A 24294-nucleotide genomic window follows, 5' to 3' on the forward strand; every position below is an offset into this window, starting at 1 on the left:
CACTCTTCCAAGAAATGAGCCAAGTAAATACGTGAGGATTTTTTCAAAATCGTGTTCTTGTGGGACATTAGGCTACGACAAAACGAAAATGATTCGCTGCGCACAACACCAAATCAAAGCATGGCTTTTGAAGACTAGACATCGATTTTCCAGCTAGCGTCCCAGGCCTTTTGGCAGTTATATACCTTGATGTAAATCCCTCCTGAGCGAGAAGCCTCAACCTGAAAAGCATTGTACGGGAGACGATTTTGGAAACTTCGAGCTTTTTCGCCAAATGACTCCTGTTGTTTTCCTTTTAGGAGAAACTTTCTTCGGAAAACAATATTGGAGACGCTTTTTAGCAGATCAGATTGTCCGTCAGGTGCACCCGTTGTGCTAGAAGTATACCACAGTGGACGATAAAAAACACTGCTTCCATGCCACAACATTTATGCGACACTGCACAACCGGTCGAGTTTAATCCACGACCTTTGGCTCGAAAAACTCACCGTTTGGAGGGAAATAGACTGAATTCTAACCAGGTTCAATGAAATGCGAAATGAGATAAAGAGGCGGAAGAAGAAACGTGATCAAAACAAGGAAATGTTTCCACCGGAAACAAGAGGAAGTAAGTTACTGAATACCTAATGCAAAGAGAAACCAAGTGAACAAGGAGGTTTTGGTGAAACCTTCAAAAATGATCCCAAATGACATTTGATTTTTGACCTTTGTTACCGTGAGACATTTGTCCATCTGTGACTGGCGAAAGCAGTTGAAGCGCTGATGACGCACAAATTGCGTCTAAAATCTTAGAAAGTCGAACGAACTGGCTGCGCATGACGCAAAGTTAGTGGCACGACAGGCTAGTATGTGCGTACAGTACAGCTTTGATTAGATTATCGATCGGAAGATACTTTTATCCCGCCTGAAACTGAAGTTTCGTTGTATCACAGTACACCCCTGTGCTATAATCTAACGGCTGTTCTGGACTGATGAATTCCTACGAATGTTTGGCTGTGACGCCTCGTGTTGCAGAATTGGGGAGGAAGTGTCACCCTTTAGTGCTACACGGTCTCTAGTGAAATGGCTTCAAAACATACTGGAAGGGCACTGATTTGTTGGCCATACCTGTCGATAAATTTCAATGTGGCTAAAATGCTAATCAACTACGACCTTTTATAATAAGCCAAGCATTCTACGTAAAACCTTTCATACCAAAAACTGCTGGGGTCTTTTGTGGAGATTTTGTCCCGTAAGTCTTCAAACTACTAGCCGGGAGGTTGCGGGTTCGAGACCCTTCGGATTTTCGTGAGATGCGCACTGCTGATGACTCCCAATAAGGATGAAACAGTTGCACAGTGCTTCTCGGCTTTCCAGCATCGATTGGCTTCACTTACAGTACGAAATCTCCACAAAAATCCCAAATTCCCTCACACTACCAACTGCTGGGGTCTCTTATGCTGGTCCATGGCCAGGAACGACGTTTATGGTCTTCATGTGAACATTACACAGCTCTGGTCTGAAGACACAGGATCCAATCATCTTCTTAAATTTCACTTACCCGATGCAAACGAGTATCATATTTCTGCCTCAGAAGATAATGATGGGTCTGTGGATGAGCCATTCTCACGGTCCATTTGATGACCTACGTGATTATATTCTGCTGGAAATAAACTCTTGTCCACATGTCATTTATGGAGCATTGAGCTAAAGCTTTAATCGGAGGACAGACGGCTTTACAAAAGGTTGCTTTTCCTTGCTCCAGCAACATCCCCTAAAAGGGATGGTCAGAAGTTGAAAAGATGTTTTGTTTAACTTTAAGGCTAAGACTTATACAGTAAGATGTGGATGGCCGGAAACTCCGTTACAGAAGCTTCTAAAGGAGTTGCACCTATTTGGGATAGGACTTATCATGACTCATGATCATTTTTTGCAAAACTAGGTTGTGCAACATCGCCACAAGTTATGTCGTGACGAAATAGAATCACATGGTTATTGGTGTGTCGATGTGCTGTGTCTGGGTCATGATGCGAACAACCAATTTGACATTTACTGGTCAGCGATTTCGCTCCGCGGCAATTGGCCCTGTCCACTTGATTTGTCCCCTACGGAGCAGTGTACACAGCACAGGAATCTGGATGTTTCAGATGGGTATGACTGATATGAGTTTGACTTTTATGATTGATATAAAAGTCAAACGATGTCCAGTATAGTGTGTGAGCATTGCAATTGCCTCAGATATTCTGATAGAAAAATTCTAATCACCAAACAATCAAAAAACACGATTACTCTTTTTATGTTGCCTAATTATCACAGTCTTTTGTTCTGGTATCTCAGGAAGCAATCTTGTATTACTGCTGTTTTGAGGAGGTAAACAGAAGTTGTGCCTGAATCGATACTTCACTTTACATACCTGTGCGTTGCCATAGCCGAAACAACGTGCCAACCAGCCGCATGCTCGTTATTATTTTCGTTGTTTTTCTGCTGTTGTTGATGAGGATATGGATTTTTCACTTCCGTGGTGGAGTTCGCGTCGGTGCGTGTATCGATCACCGATCTTGTCATCGCATTGGGATCTCTATCGGTAGATAGCTGGTGACTTTTCCGGGACAAGGTTGCGGATTCTCCGGCAAGCCAGCCTCCATCACGATCATCTCTATTGAGTGTGACCGATCGCGTCAAATGTGACTCCATCTGAGGTGAGAGTTCTTCTGTGTAGATACACTCTACCGTACTCAACGTTTTCAGCTCATCCCGCCCACCAACAACGAGTAGCCGTCCATCGTTTAAAACAATGCACCCGCACTGTTGACGTTGACCGGGGAGCTGTCCAACCACTCGCCAGTGATTTGTGTATGGATCGTATTCCTGATGTGGGGAAATTTGATAAAAATCCGGTTCAGTCAGTGAGGCATTTCTACTCAGCCTGGGTAGAAATCCATAGCAGTACTCGAGTATGATGTACGACAAAAATTTCAGACTCAATATTTTGTTGTTCATAGTTGGATGTTCCAAAGTAAAACTTCTCTACAGTGGTACTGTTGAGTTGGCCGTCAAATCTCTCCCTGAGTAATTTCCCATATTACTGGTAGAAAGCATCTAAACCCTGTTTAGCACAATGTAGTGGACGTACAAATTACCTTCTAGCCATCTGTGAATTCAAGGGAATGCCGCAAAGTCATGAACCACCTTCAGGATTTTCAGAAGTCCCTCAGAGCTCCTCCTTGAAGCTTCCGTAGTGTGTAGTCAACTAAGCATTTATAGCATGACGTCTGTAAGAGTGTCAAGGCTGCTTAAGGAATAAGTGAAACAGACCAAGCGATGTTGCATCCACAGGAGATGAAAGGCCGAAATTTCCTCATCTAAGTGTTCTTTCAGGCTTCACCGACTTGTTTCCAAATGAATTATCCTGCCTCCGAAGTCTAATGTGCTGACCAGCTCATCTGAAAAGTGGTAAGACTCCTAAAAACACGCTTGTCTCCTGAAAGCTCGTGCGTTCGCGGCCTTTTACCTATACTAGAGTTGTTGACAATGGTGTGTGTAGACGAGCGCTACCGGCGCTGATCTGAGCCCACCTGCAGAAATTCCACCAGATGCGATTTTCGAACTAATGCCGTTACCTGTGGCAAAAGTTTACGCAGCATAATATTAGCACACGGTTCCGCAAGCTTGCTAAGTAATTAACGTACTGTCTTTGAAAGTCGAATTCTCACTAGAATAGGCTTTCAAAGCGTTTTTAAGTACCCAACTCGTTCAGCGAAATAGAAAATTATCAGTAGCAAGTACGATGTTGTGTACTATCATCATCGTCTTTTAAAGTGTGTACGTATGAAAATCAGTTTTTTTCCTTTAAACAATTGGCCATTCACAGTATTTGGTGGCTAGCTACAACTTTTACTTGACTTTCAACTGAAGATATCAGAGCTTGAGGTGACTCAGTAGTTAGGACGCAAACTACAGACCGGAAGATTTGGAGTTCGAACCGACCTCGGTATCTCGACCATCCTTGTCTAAACTTGTGCAACCTGAGAGTAGCTGAGCCTCTTGATTCGTTCTATTTGCATGGAAGCTAGCCACCGATATGGTGTTACATCTGAACGATTACTGTCAATATTTTTAGATATCAGAGTCTTGAAACAGATTTTCACAAACCGGAGCCAGGGTGTTGTGTGAACTTACTAATATTTCCTGTAGAGCCCGTGTAGTGGTCATTGTTTTCCCTCCCAGAGCCCATAAGTGTCCGATGGTTGATGGGCGAGGAGATTGTCTTGTAGGTAGATTTGCTTCGCTAGTTGCATGCGACAAAGACGATTCTAGCTGACTGTATGATGAAACAATTCCATGACTTGATCCTTGTTGTTCTAGTCGGTAATCATCTCGAAGACCTAGCCTGACCTTGCTACACAATGCAGCGTTGCTCGACTGCTTAGAATCCATCATCCATGCTGGCTTGGGTTCGGGAGAAAGCTGAAACCGGAGCGCGGTTATAAGCATCCGAGTCGCTTCCATATCAGTCTGAAATAATGGCTCCTTCTCGAGAACATCTAAAATGCAAAAAAGCAAGGGTTCTTTGTACTCACCCTCTCAAAACCTTCTGAGATTGCAACTGATAGATGGGAATATAAATATCATAAATTCGCCTTTGGGGCAAAAGGAGGATACGTAGACCTATACGTTGTCACTCTTCAACAATAGGACCAAGGCGAAAATGACCGTTTTCTCCAGCTCCATCAATCGTTGCACTCTTCTTTTACAAATATTCTTTATTTTTAATGCAGGGTGAATATACTGGTGACGCGTTCCTCGATTACAGGCCCGGCACTGCTGAAGCTCAGTTGACCCTGCCAACCAAGCTTGATGTTTTCATGAAGTGGCCTCACTATTCCGTACTTTTGAAAAGCAAATCTTCCGGCCATTCAAGTATGTTTAACAAATCGTTCAAATCCGGTCGTTAGTTAGGTTGAGACTCCCGGGTCATCCATGGTGAATTATCTGAAGTAGCCATCATTCGTCCCGGATGACCTCCAGCCGATTGCTTTTTCTGCTATCCAACTGTACCTTTTACCCTCATCCTGAACTTTTTATCCACCAGACCTTGCATTTGGGTTCACTGTTCCAGTGCTGCATTTTCAAGCTGCCCGAAGAAGACGTTTCCACCTCTCGGTTGCTGTAGCAGGTTTTCAGACACAGTGATATAATAATTGATAAAACCCCTAATTGTCAATGGGTCGAAATATAGGTAGCCCGGAGGTGTTTACTGGTGGTTGAGCAGATTCTCGTTGATCTGTTTGCTGAACTTGGCGATGGTCTTGCAAACGTTTCATCTCTTGTCAAGGAGACATCGACAGTGCGCAATTGAATAGGTGCTTCCTCCATACCTAGCTGTGTTTATATGGTTTTCGAAGAGTAACTAATATCCTGCCACGTGACTGGCTAATTTGCATATACCTTTCCTGTAGTAGCATGATTGACCCGGACAACCATCGAACCGACAAACTGGAGAAGGGCAAAGATCAACTCAACAAATCGACCGTCCAACTGTAACGAAGTTGGCCACTACGAAAAGAAAAAACCCACATCGAGTGCGGAAGTACAAGTGGCTAATCAGACTGAAGTAAACACTACCATCATCACAACCAACCAAACTCAAAGAAGCAAGACCACAACGCAACACGGATCTGGAACGGGCCAATCGAAAAACGCACCTGAAACACCCCAAAACAACTGTCCAACCAACTAACTGGATACAAGGTTACAAAACAGAACACAGCGCAAACCACAATTGGGCCAAAAATACTACAAAAATGTATGTACAGATTAGCCAACAGCGTTACAGGATATTAGATGCTCTTCAAAAACTATAGATCGCAGCTAGGTACGGAGTAGACAACCACTTAACTGACGGTTCCTCATCGACTGTAGATGAAACGTTTGCAAGCCAGTTGCTAAGCTCAGCGAACAGATCAACGAGCATCTGATGAACCGCCAATAAAATCCCAAACTTTTTTGTTTGAAAGCACAAGAGTTATGCTGTAATTTTTATCCACCAATTCTTCTGCAGATCCAACAGTTTGTGCCTTCAACATTCATCCTCAATGCAAACCCAACTTTTCCCAATAGTGCTTACCTGCATGGTACTAAATATCGGTAGTAATACCTCTGTTGTCAGCCGAAGGTATCTAGCTGGATACACAGCATCCGTATACACCCTATTCCAATTTTTAAGACACTGTTGAGGCTTTCAGTTTGTAAACCGGAAATCACCAACCAGAATTACAGATCATCCTGAGAATATTACTGATAAAAACGTGAATGATAAACAAATCGCAATATTCTAATGCATATGCAATCGAAGAGCAGTTGAAAACATGATTAAAAAAGCCCTGTCACTTATCACCTACTGTATGAACGAATACACAGGTGTGCCTTCGAAAGCGTTATTATCCCATCGCTTGAACGGTGGTTTTTGACAGACCTGAGTATAATTGCAAAAAAGAAACTAGACAAAATGAACTTACCAACCAGGAGACGTGCTGGGACATGCTGTAATCGAACCAGGTTCAATAAACCTTTTAATATTGACGTGTTCTGTGGTGGAGTGTGCTGAGTCCGTTGAGTGTTACGCATCCAGCGTAGACAAGCTGCGAATACAGCTGCTTCGTTTGGAACCTTGAGGTGATCTGAACGGAGTAGTTCCATCAATTCCGTCACCGAGAGAGTGAGAAAGTCCGGTTGCTGAACGACTTCTGTAAAATGTTCCTGGAGAATAACGTTTGCAGAATCGAATGAACTAAACACCAAGTCAAACCTAATGTGAGTAGGGTAAGTGCAGATCAGGGCCTACTGTGTTGGAAAGAAACATTTCTGTCTGACTTCTCGGGAATATAATTTGGTATTTCACATGAGAGGTTATCTTAGATTGTAGCAAGTGACCTAAAGTGTGAGACAGATAGGTTACCACTAAATGAGAGATGATCTTCGTGTCTAGGTTCCCTAATTCAATGGAAACAGTCCGATTAAGTCCGTTAGTCTGGTGAAATAAAGATGCCGTAAAGCCACCTGACGGGACCGGTTGTGTACAATAATTTGCTGGGGGGGATAAGCCCCGCATATCAAATGGAAACCTGGCTTGTGGCAAGAGATGGAAGGATAGAGTTATAAATATTTCATTCCTAGTTTTATGTTCCGGAAAAGGAAAAAATAAAACAGTCACTTTGGGATAAATTTATTCTAACTGTTGCTACCAGAAAGGTCGAAACCCGCTTCAATGTGGTCAAAACAGATAGATGACAGGGCAAAACGAAAATGGTCCATCGTGAACCGACTTTGATCTGGTTGTATGTTGCGCTATCCTAAAGAGCAGCCAGCCTCTGGAAGTGAAACGTCATTCAACATTGGTTGATTAAAACAGTTCATATCCATTTCAGCTATAAACTCCCCAACACTGAAAGTGTTGGCATAATTCGGAGTAAAAAACATGAACAATCCAAGCGTTCTTTTGTAAGACGTCAGCTTCTATTTCTTTGACCAGACACTTGTGGGCTCATACCAACATAATAGTGTTGTTCATTCGGGGTCCCATAGCCATTAGAACTAAGAGGAGTAGATTTAAGTCATCAGTGGAAATCACACACTGAAAGATATTCATGAACCCTTGAGTGAAGGTTCGTTTTTAGTTGAAGCTGTTTGTCTCGTGTCGTCACGTAGTTATACATAAGACCATTTTAACATAATAGTTGATATTCACCCATACTCGGGCTGGATTAACACATTAGTAGAACTTTCGTTTACAGTATACCAAACCAAACTGCTTATTTATTATTAGTAGTTAGCCTGTGAGTGAATGAGAAGACTAGTTTGCTGGCCAACAGAGTATCATTCTTTGGTTAACTGCGCACTGCCGAAAGCTACATCGGCAAGCTTCCGGCACCAGTGTGGGTCTAAGGAAATAAAGTAATTGAGCAAGGAGTGAGTACTTACCTGCCTAAAACTCTAAACCTGTTTGAACCCATATATCGCCGTGGACTTTTATTGATGCCCTAGAGATTGGTTATTAAACCTATTCATTGAACAGTAGTAACAGTCCAAGTAGTGAAAACAGTGTTCCAGGATATCTGATAAAGTGGTGTCCCTCTTTAAATCCCGATGTCTAGGCAGCCATACCTTACTGTCTCAGAAGTTCAAGACTGTAAAACTACGGTTTGGGGGACTTTTGTTTTAAAATAACAAGAGAACCCAGACATTTGTCATGAAGAAAGCAGATTTTTCCTGAGCCATGAACGGTACTCATTAAAAGATAAATAAAACGGTCTACTGTAATCATTATAAAGTGGAGCAAAAATGCGAGAAAAGTCATACCAACGCATATTTAGTTGCTTTGTGACGCAGTAGTCGACATCCGTATTGTTCTCCAAGTCGAGACATGCCCAAACAGTTGCTACCATGCAACCGTTTGATCAGAAACCGTTCACACGCTTGTGATGCTTCCGGCATCTGAAGAAAACACGCAGCCTCCAATATATCCTCCACGGTGTCTTCCCGTAAATCAAGGAACCCTGGAAGGGATGGGAAATTGCTTCAAGAAAACCTTGTCAAAGTATAGCTGGATATTTACCGAGATTCTAAGGTCTTAACACCAGACTCATTCTTCGAGAAGCTAATCTCAACGACAGAATTAAACAGAATGAGCTCCAGTCAACCTTACCCAATGGCTCAGTATAAAAACATGTGCGAATAGTTCGCAACCGTATAGCATTTTGGGCCAATTTTTATTTCATGCATAGTTTGCCCAGCATACATATTTGTTGGTTAAACTTTTATGACGAAAAAAAGTGAAATAAACTTTGAATCCTGGGTTGACGTCTCCAGCGGCATGTGCCACTCTCGCTGACCACTTTTGAACCTTGAATTTTATTAACTCGCACTCGAACAGGAATTATTGCCAATCATCTTTCAATGAGAGAACCACATCACGTGGTCACGTTCTGACTGGCTACGCGAGTGACGTCCCCTCGGATGCAAGGTTAATCCTCCGTCTGAACTGGACCACTGGCACTGCTATTGCATTTGTTTGAGTCTGTTAAACTGTGGCCTCCACTCACCTTTGAATCGAAATTTATATCTAGGGAGAATCTCTATTAGCAACGGTTTCACCGGTGATACCGGCTGTGTTCAGGCGACTGTCGACTAGAAAATTCAGGAGATTATGACAAGGTACTGACATTTTAACATCCTTTTGTGGAATCAAATAAACGAATCACATCGTGGGTTAGAAAATGAATTCTGTTTAGTACTGTGGTTTGCTGCCTCGACGGAGCATGACAGTGGGGAAGCACTCAGCGAAGTGAAAGTTGTCCTCTGGAACAAAACGTTTCCACCGGAGGGTCACGACTGTGACTCACATTCAGTCAGAATTTGTACCGTTTGGCAAAACCAGTTTGCATGTCTGTCGGACAATATTCAATCAGTATTTTCTAGAGTGGTCTTCTTGTCTTTATAAAGCATCGTTGGATATTGATATCTATCTGAAGGACAAAGGGACTGCTTCTTAAAAAACGAACTCTGTATAAATGGGCAGCTTTTGATCTTGTAAAGACACCAGTCGCAAATTTGTGTTTCGGCCGGCAATTTTGCCAATGGAGACGCAACGCTAGTGCTAAGGGGAACATGCAACTCTGACCTGCATCGTTCATGGCCTCCTTATAGTACTATTCGATACATTCACTAAAGAGGTGACGTCTCCGGAACAGGCTGTTTTCGAAAAGGCCAGTCTCCGTCCCAAAAACAGGAGATGGATGGGAAAAACATCTAATTTCCCAAGAACCCTATCCCTTAACCAAACAAAACAACCAAATTCAATCACTTGGTGCCTGCTGGGTAACAAGAGTAAAGCATGCTGTTCATGCGTAGCTCGCACGAAACATTAGGAAGTCTTAGGCGCCCATTTTGTCTCTACTGGCGAACCAAGGAATAGTTGTATTTTTAGTCAACTGATAAATCCGGACGAGAGAAATTAGTTCGTTTTAACGGACGCTGGGATTCAATATGTGACAAAATCACTGCTGTCTTTTGCTGACGGTCTATAGACAGCTCATAGCGACAAGCTAAACTGACTCCTTTGTACATGAAGATAGTGATTTTCACCGCCTTTCAGTCACAAAGCCTATATGATGGCCGTAGGTGACCTGGTGTAACGGTGGATGCTATTGATGAAGCATGTGAGTAGTAGGTGGTTTTCTCGTGAATCCGCTTCGCGTCTACTGAAAAGTGAGATTTATTACGGAATTTGTGGAATCGCTTTGTAGCGGTCGTTTACGTTTGTGCGATAGTAAATCGTTATCCAGGAAAGTTCAGGAAAACCTGGTCGAGAAGAAGACGGATACACAGCTTTTATAAACAAGACACGCATGAGGGTTTTGCTTCCCTTTCCAATAGTCTTTAACTTTTCAGTTGGTGTTCCTCAATAGATAACTCCCCAGCAAGGGCCTTCTTCCTTTCACCAGTGGCTTTTCGAAGGATGGTCCTCAGCACTTAAGGATGTATCCCTCCAAACTCTGGTTGACCAGACAATGGAGTATTTAACAGCCAGTAGTGCTTCTGAATTATCGTGAGGAGTATTCAATGAGTTTGCTGAGTGATTAGCCGAGTTGCTAGCCGATGCTTGCCCCTGATACGGCTGTCTATATAATAAGGCGAAGGATAGCTAAATTCCTGTCAACAAAACCTAAAGTTACCAGCTGAATTCCATGTGATTTGAATGATCAACCATGTAGGATGATTTCCTATGGGGTTGTGAACCAGTCGACTGGTCGACTCTACGTTCCACCTGAAGTGGAAAAAACCCGTCACCATACTAGTGAAATGAAAACGGCATTTGCTGTGGGCTTATCTACTGTAGAACACCAACTGAACACTTACAGACTACGGGAAAGGAAAGTAAAACTTTCGTATGCATCCCGTTTATAAAAACTGTGTATCCGTCTTCTTCTTGACCAGGTTTTCCTGAACTTTCCTGGATAACCATTTACTATCGCTCAAGCATAAACGAATGCTGCAAAGCGATTCCACAATTTCCCTAATACATCTCACTTTCTAATAGATGCGGAACGGACTTATGAAAAAACCACATACTACTCACACGCTCCATCAGTAGTACCCACCCTTACAATAGCGGCTTGGTCTGGCAATATTATTCAACTTATGTTATGGTGCACGTATTGCGTTAATGCCTTTTAGTCCAAAGTAGGCGCAAACAACAAGAAAGAATGTTATCTTCACTGACGCTCAAACTCGGCAGATGGAACAAGTTTGGTTTTGGCTCGCATACGAGAAGCATAAGAAAAAAAACAAATCCGTTCAACATATCAATCAAACAGGCTGTATCGTATGTGGCAGGTATCAGCAGGACGCCATCTAATATGTTCTTTTTTTGCACTGTTGTCCGCGGTGGTGACCTTACCAGTTAAGCAATGAACAGAAGGGTGCGCAAAAAATGGATGGTTAGTTCCTATTATGTATGTGGTTAGGAAGCCACAAGATGAAAACACTTTGGTATAAGCATCGATCATTCTGGGAACAGGACAAGGAAAGCAATCGATTTTTGACCTATATACACAAAAACAACCATTGGTTGCATGAAAGCAAGAAAACGGTCTGTTTCGACGCTGGTACATAAATCACAATGATTAGAACCCACTCTGAAGTAGTTTCGAGTACAGCGCTCACAAACTAAGCGTGTTGCAAATTAGCTTACCATCAAGATATAGAGGTCAGTTATCTATACTGTACTGCACATTTACCGCAAGGAAAATCCTCCGATAAATTGAATTTTGCAACAAAGGAAGAACCAGAGGAAACCCCTCACGTTTGAACGTTATTGACTTCAGCTACACCACTACACCAAGTCACAGTAAAAATTAACAAAACTGCCGGCCAAAATCCACAATCTGGTTCATTCTTGGTGTACTGACTAGTTTTTTATTCCCATATAACTGTACCAACAAAGTATAAAATTTCAAAGCAATGTTTACCATCCCACCTTGGTGTTTTGCTTGCCGTTACCAACTTTCGAACCGCGATGGTCTGACACATGTAGAACGGTCAGTCCAAGATAGCGGAACTGTAACATGGTATGATGTGTCGGTATTTACGAAGCATTGGTTCTGCAATGGTTCCTTTCCAGTAGAAGTATATTTGTCTGTATTCCTTACACAACCAATAATTATCCATAGTATTCACTTTCCTTAACGCGGGATAAAGAAGTTGAAGACCAATGTCAAGGTTGGTTGCGCTAATGACCGAGCATTAGAAGCATTCAGTCCGGTTGAAGCGTAAAATTTCATTCCACTCAGGTAGCCATGGGGATGGGATGGGATGGGTCAGTGGCTAGAGTGCAAATTTACTGACCGGAAGTTCGGTGGTTCGAGCCCGACTTTCTGCCTCTGACTTCTTCTGTCTAGATTTGAGCAACCTGGCAATATCCCAGCCCGTGTTTCTATCCTCGGTAACATGGCAGTTGGGTATCGAAAGGATACTACAGCTGAATTTTAGCGATAAGTGTGGCGAATCAAACGCAATCTGATTCGCACCACAGAAAGTTCTAATTGGTTACACTTTCCACTGGGAGACATCACTCCCGTGAATAGAACATTTTTGTGTTCAAACACGTTCCTTTCTACAGCACCCCCGTAGTCCCACTCCAGTACTTGTTTGCCAAGCTACGTTCTCAGTGGTACCATGCTCACGTGGGTGCCGTTCATCAGAGTACACTTAGCATGTGCGCCCTTTCAGTGACAACACTGCTTGAAGACTTCTTGAAAATCTTATGATGAATGTCACAAGCTAAACCCAGTAAAATGGGGCTTCTCACGTCGGCGACCGCTAACTGCCGACAGTGAATGTATTGGAAAGACACTTGGCACTTGAGCCGGAAGTTGAAAGTTTTACGATTCTAACAAAACAAACTACTTTGGAATCTATAGGAGACTCACAAAAGCGCGGTTCATCTGGGATTAAGTTGAATGTCTGTCGAAACCAACTTAGCTTGCAAACGACTGTATTATGCAAACTGTATACCATTTTGGTTCAAGTAGAACATGGTAAAACTCAGGGGCCCGAATAGCGGTGAAACCGGTCGTGGTGTCGTTGGTTTTTAGTTACCATATAAGTACCGTGCCATATCGGGAAAACGGCGGATTGTTCATGAAGTAGTAATGATTTAGTGATTCGCCCAACAATGTGCCTAGGTACGGTCCACGACAATCTACATTAACCAGAAAGCCACAACGGAATCGTTTAACATGTGTATATATCAGAATAGTTCAACACTGTTATACCTGTTCCACATGTGACCAGCAGAGGTCTCTAAAGTTCATTCTTGCAAACCGCGATGACCGCTGACCTTTGTTTCATGTGTACTAGATAACGCGCACATGTTTTTGAAAATCTAGATTGCCGTCAAATAATTTAACAACAGTGATTTATTTGTACAATGTTGTGCAATCCGACAAGTTGTAGGTTCAAATAAATATTTAAAAAAATTATTCAGGAGGAATAACTTGAAAAGTAATGCATGAGTAAACCACTATTAAAAACGCTGCAGTATCTCAGAGTTAACCGGCTGAGTAAATTTGTCGGTTGAAGTTTATGGCCCAAACGAGTTCTTATTTGGGCACGCGACATAGGCCCATGATAAGTAATATTGTTTACCGGAACATCCGATGAACGATGCCACGTGTCTTTTCCATAAAGAAAACTACTCACACGTTTGCTGAAATCCCCATTTGGGTTCAAGTGGAACACAAGGTTGACGGAAATTTGGGGGCCTCGCCTATCTGATGAGCCCCAAGAAGAGCGAAACCGGTCGTGGGCTGTCAAAGTGTTTTCAGCAACCTCATCAGTAGCGTATTACGTCTATACATGTATCGCCATATCTCGAATATCGTGCCAACTGAACCATGAGGCGGTCTGGCGCAGCGTATTCGGTTGCTTGAAAACACCATGAAAGAGAGGTTCAGCTGGGTTCCACGTGATTCTCCCGTCACAACTAAACTGATAAGCCAATGAGTGTATTTATCGAAATCTGTCCAATTAGGGTTCAGGCAGAAAATAAGGTTGACGAAAACTCGGAGACTGCGCCCACCTGATGAACCCAAAATAAACAAAACCGGTCGCGAACTGTGAAAGAGTTTTCAGCGACATTATGAGTAGTTTCCTTTATGGAAATACACTGTGAGATCTCGAATATCTTACCAAATGAAACATGAGCTGGCTTTTGTGCAGCACATTCAGTTGAAGAATACCATAAACGAGAGATTCAGTTGAAGTTTGGCGTGAGTTCGGCAAATGAGTGTATTTGTTGATGCCAGGTATTGTTTGTCTTCTCAAGGTGACTGGCGAGGGTAGAACTGTTATATCACGTTCTGGCAACTTTGCCACTGAGAGATTAGAAACTGCCTGTCATTTTTGGCTAGTATTTGGAAACAACACTGACTCACTGACATTTCTGGACTTCGACATATGTGGTTGAGGCAGCGCACCATCCACCGGCACGACTTGTCCTAGGACGCTATCTCACAATGTGCAGCTGAAGAACCCAATTTCGATGGACGTCTGATTCAACAAATGAAAAGTTTTGAACGGAGGGTTTGATGAGCCAAAAGATTGATAAATTGACAATTTAGCGGAGTAGAATCCAATGAGGACCGACCACCAATTCGTTGGCGGCATCGATTGAATGACAGTATTAGGGCTACACCGAAGCAATTGGAAACTCTTTCCAGCCATCACGCTTTTTAAATCCTATTAAGGAATAGGTCTTATTTCCCAGACCTGATAAGTAAACTTCTCTAAGGCCAAACTAACTGCGATTTTTCGAAGTCCCAGAGGCTGCTAAAATTCTTCATCTCCCCCCGTGTTATATCGTAGACTTGAACTGTAACAATTAAAGCGTACAAGACTTACTGAGATTCCTGAACAGGCTTTCCGGAGCCAGTAAAATCAGGATTTGATGTGGCTGCACATCGTGAACGCGGTTATTCTGAGTGCCATCTGGATTGCTCCTCATGCCACCCTATGAACTTGAAGCGAACTGGCAAAGAGACTAAACAAAATGGGCTCCAATGAGTTATTGAAATCTTGGATTAATCATGTAAAGTTGGTGTAAACGTGAGTAGTCACCCAGAAAATCGGTTGGCAAGTCTGTAAAACACTCGGTGGATGTGTGGCTGGGTGATTGGTCGTTCGCCAAACTATCACCGCTCTGAAATTACACAAATGGTTTCACTTAAAGGGAGGCCAACCAGTTTCGCACGAGAAAATCTCCTTACGGCAACCTCCAGTTATCTACTTCAATCTGCCATCGTGTTTATACTTTTGATTAAGTTTGTGGGATTCTTTACGTCCGCGCACGATTCCTAGACTGCCATTGTGATCGCTGGACATCCACAAAATCCCATTTTTAGAAGTGGTCACGTGGATTGCCTGGCCATTCTCATTTCCACCGTTAACATCGGCAATAATGCTGAACCGTGTATTATATCGATTTTCTCCGGGGATCGCAGTGTCAGTCCCACAGTCCAGATTAGCGAATAAGTGAAACCGAGCGTTGCATAATGCAATGACTAGGAACGCGTTCCCATTCCAAATCCACTTCAACATTCGAATCAGGCAAATCTGGCTCTATACACAGCAGCAAGAAGCCGGACTATTCTGTTCGGCAACCCCAGCAGATTTAGAAACTTCCCTCGATACTAGCGCGAATGCGTTTACCAAGCACACCAAGCAAATGCGTGTCCTTCTAAATGACTGTCATTCCATACGCACTGTGCAAGAGCTAGCATCTCAGTGCTAACACAGACATCCGAACGTCTCTCTCGGGAGTGTAAGCCGCACTGACCAACAACTGTCGGTAAAAGAAATGCAGAAACTAAATAAGCGATATAGGGTTAGCTTCCTCTACAGTGAATTCCCGTGTTGATCTGCTGACAGAATTTGACACTGAAAACAGTAGTACTTTGGTGTAACAAGTGTTTCTTCTTGTCTAGAAGACTGCAGGACCATTTTAAACTCACAAATTCTTTGCTCACACAATAGTGATAAATGAGACTTACCGGTGTAGATATAATTGACTAATGTTTGCAGTGCTGCCGGATCAACATCGTGGATTCGTATTTCCATTTCCGTTGCTTCTTTGAGCTCATTACCAAACATGGCTGCAAAATAATCGCTTGCTGCAGCCAGAATGACTCGATGTGCTGGGATCCTCATGGGTTGTTTGGGAACCTCAATCTCATTATCCCCCGTTGAATTTGAAGCCTGTTCAGTCAACGATCGTTTTGAGGTTCCCGTGGTACGATCGGCTAGGAGTATTACATCCGCCAGTCTTCCGTCTCGTAGTTTGTCTGACATTCGACCAAGAAGCCTGGTCGCATGGTTTGTCGGCATAAACTGCTCAAGTGCTCCACACGAAGGGCTATTCGGTACACTTACCGGAATAGCAGGGTATTTCAAGGAAAACGAATGATTAGATAAGTCCCTGAGGTCGGTTTCGGAGTTGGATGAAGATGTTGCGCATATATTTGCGGTGTCCATCACAGTGGATTCAGGTAACTGTGTTGGACCATCTACTGGGTCATTGATCGAACTCCCCGTCAGCCGTTCAGTTGGGTTCATTTCCTGGTTACCTAATGCGGCATTACTAGGTACATGTACCTCAGCTATTGTGGGAACCTCTTCAGTTGCATTCACATAACACCGTCTGGATGATCTGACCAATTCACTCCGACTCCTCAAGTGTGTGGACCGATATCCAGAATTCTCATCCACCTGACTGCTGGAGGCCAAACTATTGAGGTTCGGAAAATATTTTGAAGAACAGCCGGTAGATCTTGACGACGTTCTTTTGGGTCTGTTAGCCTCGCAGTCCATAGAAGCTGTATACTGAACCTGATCCAGATGATGATTCCACTGTCGTGCGAGTAAAGAAGTACTCCGAGTTGGTAGGACTGGAGCAACCTCTTCTGCAGAGTCATACAGCGTAGTATTTGGCAGTAAAGCTGGCTGGGTTTTGAGATGTCCGTTTGCTCTACTAACTGAGGGTACTTGAAGGGAAGCAGTCACTGGTTTCGGCCTGATAAAATGGGGTGACATGGAAGGATTTGATAAGTTTGAAGAGATCTCCTGATGCGAATAACTAGAACTGGTCATTGAAGAATTACTGGGAACTTCGCGGTTGTTGTGGTGATCTGTAACACATAGTTGTTGAGATCTATGCATTTCTTGGCAACTGCCTGAATTTTCCTGCGGCTTCAACTCGTTCAACCCAGTGTAACTCATATTCATCCTTTTCATATCTACTTCACTTGAATGTATTGATAGGTCGTTCCAAGATGGTCCCAAGTATCGTTGCATTTTTTGCATATTCGCACCGTAGAAATAAGGCACAGTACTTCCCAGACTCCCTGAATGGTGTCCAACTTCAGGGGTTGAGAAGTCTGGAATTATCTGCACGTGGTCCTCGCTTCTTTTTGCAGTTGGTGACCTTTTGGTGTTCACCTCTTGATGAGAATTCACGAGTGGACCACCAACAGAGTTGCTTTTTGGTGACGATTCACTCATGCGGTATGAGACTGAAGATACATGCGGCGAGAAATGTCGGCTGCCATTTTGGCTGCTGTGAGGGGTCGATTAGAGAAGAGACGCAATGTTAAATACTAAGGGCATTTTACAAAAAACTCAGGAATTTACCCAACCTAACATGCCGATACATTTTTGAGTAAACTACCTTGCACTCTGGTGACGTCCACGGTCTATCGAAGCACGTATAAGAACCCAAGGTATAGAAACAAAACAAGGGTATCTGTAAACCGCACTTTTGAGAAAGTAATGAAACATATGACGCAAGAAAATCACAAGTAGTTATATTCATCTCGTCCGGCCTGTATCACAATCGACATCCAAGCATTGAAGAACGTCCCTGTTTTGGACAATACTTTTAAGTAGATGCTGCCGTTTCACTGTGAGGAACACATGAATTCCTAGCATCGCTATAAATGATTATAAATGCATGCATGCTACTGACAGCTTTTCTCGGCTTTATCTCAACTGCCGCAGAACACCCAGATTGATTTGAGACTTACTCGTGGTACAAATGTAGCCCTAATAATGAAGCATGATAGACTAACAAAACTCAGTCTTGTTGTTTTCAGGACTGTGGCTTCATAGGTTTCAGATTCTTCTCGAGGAAGAGGACTGATTAATGAGAAAAACAATCTACCATTCTCCAGTGGCTAATGATATGAAAAATTCGACAGGTGTTGTGAACAGGGTTTACACCTAATGGTGAACTTACCGTTTGTTTTGAAGATTGCGCATCTGTGATTGAGGTAAATGATTCAAAGTGAAACAGATCTGGCAGCTAAATACTTGTACACCTTGCAAAAGGTTGCATATTATGGGTTATAGTCATCATCTCTCGGAGTTTCAAATGTATTTTGACTGGAATGATTGCCAGAAAGCAGATAGGCCTACTGTATGAGGTGTAGCTAAGGAAAAGCCATTTGACATCGATTTGCTTACAAAACTTGCGGAACGTCTTTTGAACAAAAAATTACCGCCTTCCTTTTAAAAATTTCGCTACACTTTCGAATCAGTTTCGTTGATGCAAAATCATGTTGCATTGAATAGCTGGTTGAATCGACCGTTTCAGAAATAGGAGTATGCTTTCAATTTGTAAATCCGGTCCAACCAGCTGTTTTGGATTGAGTACCCAGAAATAAATGGCATCAAAAAATAGGTTGAACCAACGGAATTGTTTTCAGTTGCAAATAACTTTCGACACTCCCGGAAATGGGGAACAGTAGACCTGGGTGTGAATAAGTTGTGACGGTTTTTGTGTGCGACATTGACATTGTGGCCACAGCAACTCTGACAAGCGTTAAATATCATGCAGATTCTGGGTGAACTGATGTGAAATTGAGGAGCAGATGCACTATATGAGCCGGTATTTGAAGCATACCACTTGGTAATATTCCCTACTAGACAGTCTAGAGGGCTCCACTACACAACGTGAACCTGTGAATAGTTTGGGAAATTTACTGCAAAAGACCGCTGACAGATATTAGTGACACCACTTCATTAGTGAATTAAAATTACCTTCACGTGGGCAAGCAAATCAGGCAGAATAACATGAAGTCGCCGGAATAGACTAAACATCCAGGTTCTACACTATTAACTTCTTCACCCTCATGGTGGAGCTTTCTTAGACAGCTTTGACGAAGCTTGTGTTATACAAGCTTGTCAAATAAACAAAGGATCAAATTTTTGCGCCGAAATCAACCGGACATCAATCAGTCTTTCAGCCGTAACACCCTTTTGATGCCCAGTTGCCAATCTGCTCCATGGGGTCTGAAATGCGCGTACTACCAACAACCGTGTGATTCGAACTTAATGACTACGGATAAACATCCGTATTCACTCAAAAACTTTGTGGTGAAATTTTACAACCCTCCTGATACGTTCCAATTTTTATCCCTCACATACTGAACTCTAGAAGGAGAGCTTTGATTCGGCCCGTAAGCAATCTGTGGGGATACTTTAAAACTTACAGGCCTGAAGTTTTATGCCTTGATGTGAAACGTGACAAAGCCCAGTAAAAATTCATCCAAGGTCCAGCACTGTGCAAAGAGACATTTTTCTGAAAGATGATACATGCGGACTCCACAAATTTTTATTGTCCGTACGCCATCACCATCTTGTGGTACTGCTTAGTCGCTAGTCCGCTTCGGCGGGAAAAATGCACCGCACTGCAACCTGATGCCGTCCCCTTGATAACCACTCAGTGGTTAAAAGACGGGTTATACCTATAAGTCTGTACAAACTCGCAGAATTTTGATCAACAATCTTTAGTGATAAATAGTCATGAGGAGTCGCATTCTTTGTTTACATTGTCCTCTGTTAGGTGGTCTCTGGTTACTGTCTTACCAATATCATTGTGAAAATTTCCTGCGAATCGAAAGCTCCATTTATTCAAGCAGTTGTCTCTAGTTGAGGGTATCTATATCTAGGATTATTTTGAACGAGTAATGTCACGTGATTCTGCAGACCTCTTGAAGCCTTTTTTCCCCGCCCTAGGAGAAATTGGCTTGTGGTGCCATTATTTGTCCGAACTAATGTGCACAATCACACCCACCCCCCACTCTCGGTCCATCGTAACTCATCGGAAACAGCAGCAACACGACAAGATGAACTTTCTTCGCTGATTCCCGAAATCGATTTTTACAAAATCTGTCTGGCAGCAAAGTGTTATGCCGGGAATGTCTACCAGGACACGGTCTTGCATACAACAACAGCCGCACTACTATCGTCGGGAGAAAACGGAATCAGTGACACTGTTTTGTTCCGTTAGGATTAGTCACCAAATCGGGTAAACAGATGCGAGATAATCGATGGGACATGGTTACAGGTACAGCGATGTTTATTTAAGTGGTATGTGCCTTGTGCATCTTATTACAAGGTAAAATTGAAAGTGGGAATTGTGGAAGACAATTTGTTCCTATTAGGAAGTAATCAATGGGTTACAGTCAATGGGTTACTCCGCGTGATCCTATGCACCCAATTTTTACCGGATTGCAGTTCTTTGCTTCCGAACTGTGACAGCGTTTGATAAATGTTGTTATTTCTAATCCGTCCGCAGACAGCTTCAAGTGATGGGCTGCCTAACTTTACAAAGTTCATCAGTCCACTCCCTTAGCACAAACTGGTGATGAAATGTGGGCGATCGAACCGCCCGGTCCAGCGACTAACCTCATACAACCAGGTGGTCCTTCTAAATTTATCTCCCATGGTTTGTTCAGGAAGCTCCGGCGTTCAAAAAACTTCCAACTGTAGCACCGTTTCGGTGCACAGGTCAGCTGTGACACCCTCTTGGTGTCCAATTAAGCTGCAACATTCTTTCGCTGCCGTGCCACCCGAAGGAAGCCCGAGAGCAGAGATACTGCCAGGTCGCCCAGGCTTATGCAGGAATAGTCGAGATGCAGAGACTGGGTTCTAATCAAGGACCTCGCGGTCAGAAAACCCGCACTTTAACCACTGAGCGATCTCGAGCTCAGTCCATCTGGCTGATACCCCGCCCTTAACAAAGTTTTGAGCAAAATCAATGCGGTCTTCCTATGTGGACTATCACAACACACGCCCGATCGGCTGGTGCTGGGCCAGGAAATACTTCAGATCCCTCGTAAAACAACCTACACACTACACGTTGCCTTCTTACCTTGAAACAATCTTGTGAAACCTAGGTCAGTTAATGAGAAGTTTAGCTTTCTAAAGGCACGCCACTAACATGGTGGCAGAAAACTCTACGACCTTAAGGAAAGCATTCCTTTAGGAAAAATATATTGCGACATCTCAGTTATTGCAACAAATAAAAGATAAGGTGGCCTTTGTACAGCAAATTCAGAAAATCGTTGACGAATGATAGGATGATAGGATTCACTTGAGTCCCCCGTTAAAATCAGGTTGGTGTAAAAATGAGTGCATTTGGCTAACCTTAACTTGCCTTCTCGGTCAAGCCCACAAAGTGAAACAGTGTTTGCATCTCAGTCCACTCATGCAAGGACAAGCGACAACACCAACATCTTTGAACGCTTCTAATCCGATTGAATTTTCGAACAAGTGAATGTGATGCCGAACACAGCGACCAATACATTAAGTGGATCGTTTAACGTGTACAGTTGTTTCCTTTAGTAAACAGTATAACTCAGAAAGAAGCACTTTAGAGCTCTCCTTTGGAGCCCTTTTTAAACGTTGATTTTACCTTGGGAGAGGATACTCTCGGTCAAACCCTTCACGGATGAACAACTGTTGGCACCACAAATGCCAACAGTTCACGAACCAAGAAAACTGACCAGCGACTTGCGACTCTTTTTATAACTTGGACGGGATGATACAAAGCAATAAGGCCAATTACCAGTGGACTGGAAGTAACTGTATAAATTTCAGAACCCGGAGAGTTATAAAGGCATATTTCTTTGTTGCCAATTCCAACACATGCCCCTTCGGCCAGACTTTTTAGGTTTCGTGAAAGCGCGTAGTAGATAACGTCACATGCTCAGTGATGCAACTGTAAAATAGAAGTTAGTTCACCAGCAAACTATATCGCTGGGTGAACTTTCTTCTTAGCAAGCGAACTAAACCAAAAAATCACAAAGTCTAACGGAGAAAACGCGTTTAACAAAACGTGCTAAAAGTGAACATATAACCTTCTTCCGAAGACCTATGCTTTCCTACCAAAGTTCTGGAGGTATTTTTTCCCACCCACTACTACTGACCTTGCTACCCACGTTCAATTTTCCTTGCTTTTCCAAAAACCAGTTCACCAGTGGACAGTAACAACTCATCTGTTAAGAGTGCACGGAAAACGGTAAGTGCATACCAAAAAAACGGGGAACATACATTTTCACAGAACCATAATGGGTGAATGAGGACTACCTAGTTATCATGGCTAATCTAATCGCATCGATGACACTGTTGCCCAACACTTTAGGTAGTTGGTGAATAATGATCAGAAATGATTACGATAGAAAGATCCAGAAATCCGACGGAAGACAACTGTGAAACATTCTTTGTTTGGGTAGATTCTACAGTAGTTTTAGAACAACTTAAAATGAGTTTATAGTTGTCAATGAAAAATGTACGGCAGGTAACGGTTAGTATTCAGTCCAATGCGTTTCTGTTTCTCTCCCAGTGATTCTATGATCTGTTGTCTTTCTACTCACATCTGAGTTTGGTTGAGTTAGTTGAAATTCAAGTCTACTGCGTAACCCCCGGTAAGTAAAAAAAAAATTGCATTCTGTTTGAGTGCCAGGCATTGTACATAAACACAACCTTGGAACGTTTAAAGACTTGCATGTGACTCATAGGAAAAGACAGTTAGAACTTCACAGCAGAATTTCTGCATCTCAGTTCCGATGAACGTTATCAGTGCTCCATGGTAACCACAACTTCCGAAATACTATAGCTGAGTTATACTCAGAATGTTTGACATTTGGAAGTTGAAACAACCGGGAAAGACAAACGTCTTCATGTAATTAAAATTTGTTGGTAGTGTGAGGAGATGCGGTTTTTTGTCGAGATTTCATCCTGTAATTGAAGTCAGTCAATGCTGAAAAGCCGAGTTGCACTGTACAGCTCTTTCATCCTTATTGAGAATCATCAGCAGTGCGTATCTCACAAAACTCCGGAGAGACTTGAACTCGCGACCTCTTGACTGGTAGTTTAACACAACAGTTTGGTCACAAGCGGCTGATCAGCAGTGCGATTAACTCGCACTTAGAATATAGCGCCTCTCGTCCTTCAATCGCGGGATCCAAATCACGCGGTCACATGTGTTGACTGGCTCCTCGAGCTCCTTCATTGCTTCGGATAGTTTACTCAGAAGTTGTTCTGTGTTTTTCAACAAGGAGAATAGGGAAGAACCAGACTTGACTGTACAAAAGGTCTACCAGACGCAACTGATCATCCCTTCTTTTTCCCAACTATTAGAACCATCTGCAGTTATTCACATCTATTTATACAGAAGCATGCGGGAGTGGTCAAAATGGAGTTGTATTTAACAGCCCTACCCTGCTAGAGGTGCACATGAGGTGCACCTTATTGTTACCAATTCCCCCTCACAACCCAAACGAATCTAGATGGGACAACGACGAATATCGTTCTGATGAAGTGCCCAAAGCATAATGAGACAACAGGTAAAATGGGACCAAAACACCTAAAGTTCTCTTCATCAATGGTTTGCCTACAGGCACCCGGCACCACTTGAGTTGGATAGTGTTTAATGCAGGAAAGGTATCCGATGATATAACAGTTAGAGCCAGATTCAAGCAGTCCACATTGCCTGATGCCTTTTACTACTTTACTTACTTCGGTGGGGGCCGTACTCAAATGAAATCACTTATTATCGGGTTAAAATTATATGAACAGATCAGCTGATAGATATATAGATGGATGTATAGATAGACAGACAGACAGACAGACAGACAGACAGACAGACAGACAGACAGACAGACAGACAGACAGACAGACAGACAGACAGACAGACAGACAGACAGACAGACAGACAGACAGACAGACAGACAGACAGACAGACAGACAGACAGACAGACAGACAGACAGACAGACAGACAGACAGACAGACAGACAGACAGACAGACAGACAGACAGACAGACAGACAGACAGACAGACAGACAGACAGACAGACAGACAGACAGACAGACAGACAGACAGACAGACAGACAGACAGACAGACAGACAGACAGACA

At 42.9% G+C, this 24294-nt stretch overlaps 2 protein-coding genes across 2 annotated transcripts in view; one reads left to right on the forward strand and one right to left on the reverse strand.

Annotated features, from left to right (window-relative positions):
• The window catches only part of T265_01356 (hypothetical protein), a gene marked incomplete at both ends in the record, with an annotated part of 31406 nt that overhangs the window by 3595 nt on the left and 3517 nt on the right, over positions 1-24294 (reverse strand). The window contains 5 exons of the mRNA XM_009165362.1: positions 2393-2847; positions 4159-4523; positions 6498-6738; positions 8338-8534; positions 16089-17650. Of these exons, the coding sequence (XP_009163626.1) occupies positions 2393-2847; positions 4159-4523; positions 6498-6738; positions 8338-8534; positions 16089-17650 (2820 nt within the window). The remainder of the gene's footprint in view (positions 1-2392; positions 2848-4158; positions 4524-6497; positions 6739-8337; positions 8535-16088; positions 17651-24294) is intronic.
• Positions 532-23712, forward strand: T265_01357 (hypothetical protein; the record flags this gene model as incomplete). The annotated part of the gene is made up of 4 exons (XM_009165363.1): positions 532-607; positions 2728-2885; positions 4758-4899; positions 23552-23712. The coding sequence occupies 4 exons, from the start codon at positions 532-534 to the stop codon at positions 23710-23712; spliced, it is 537 nt and encodes a 178-aa protein (XP_009163627.1).

Source organism: Opisthorchis viverrini, assembly GCF_000715545.1.
Source record: "Opisthorchis viverrini unplaced genomic scaffold opera_v5_14, whole genome shotgun sequence".
Taxonomy (NCBI): Eukaryota; Metazoa; Platyhelminthes; class Trematoda; order Opisthorchiida; family Opisthorchiidae; genus Opisthorchis; species Opisthorchis viverrini.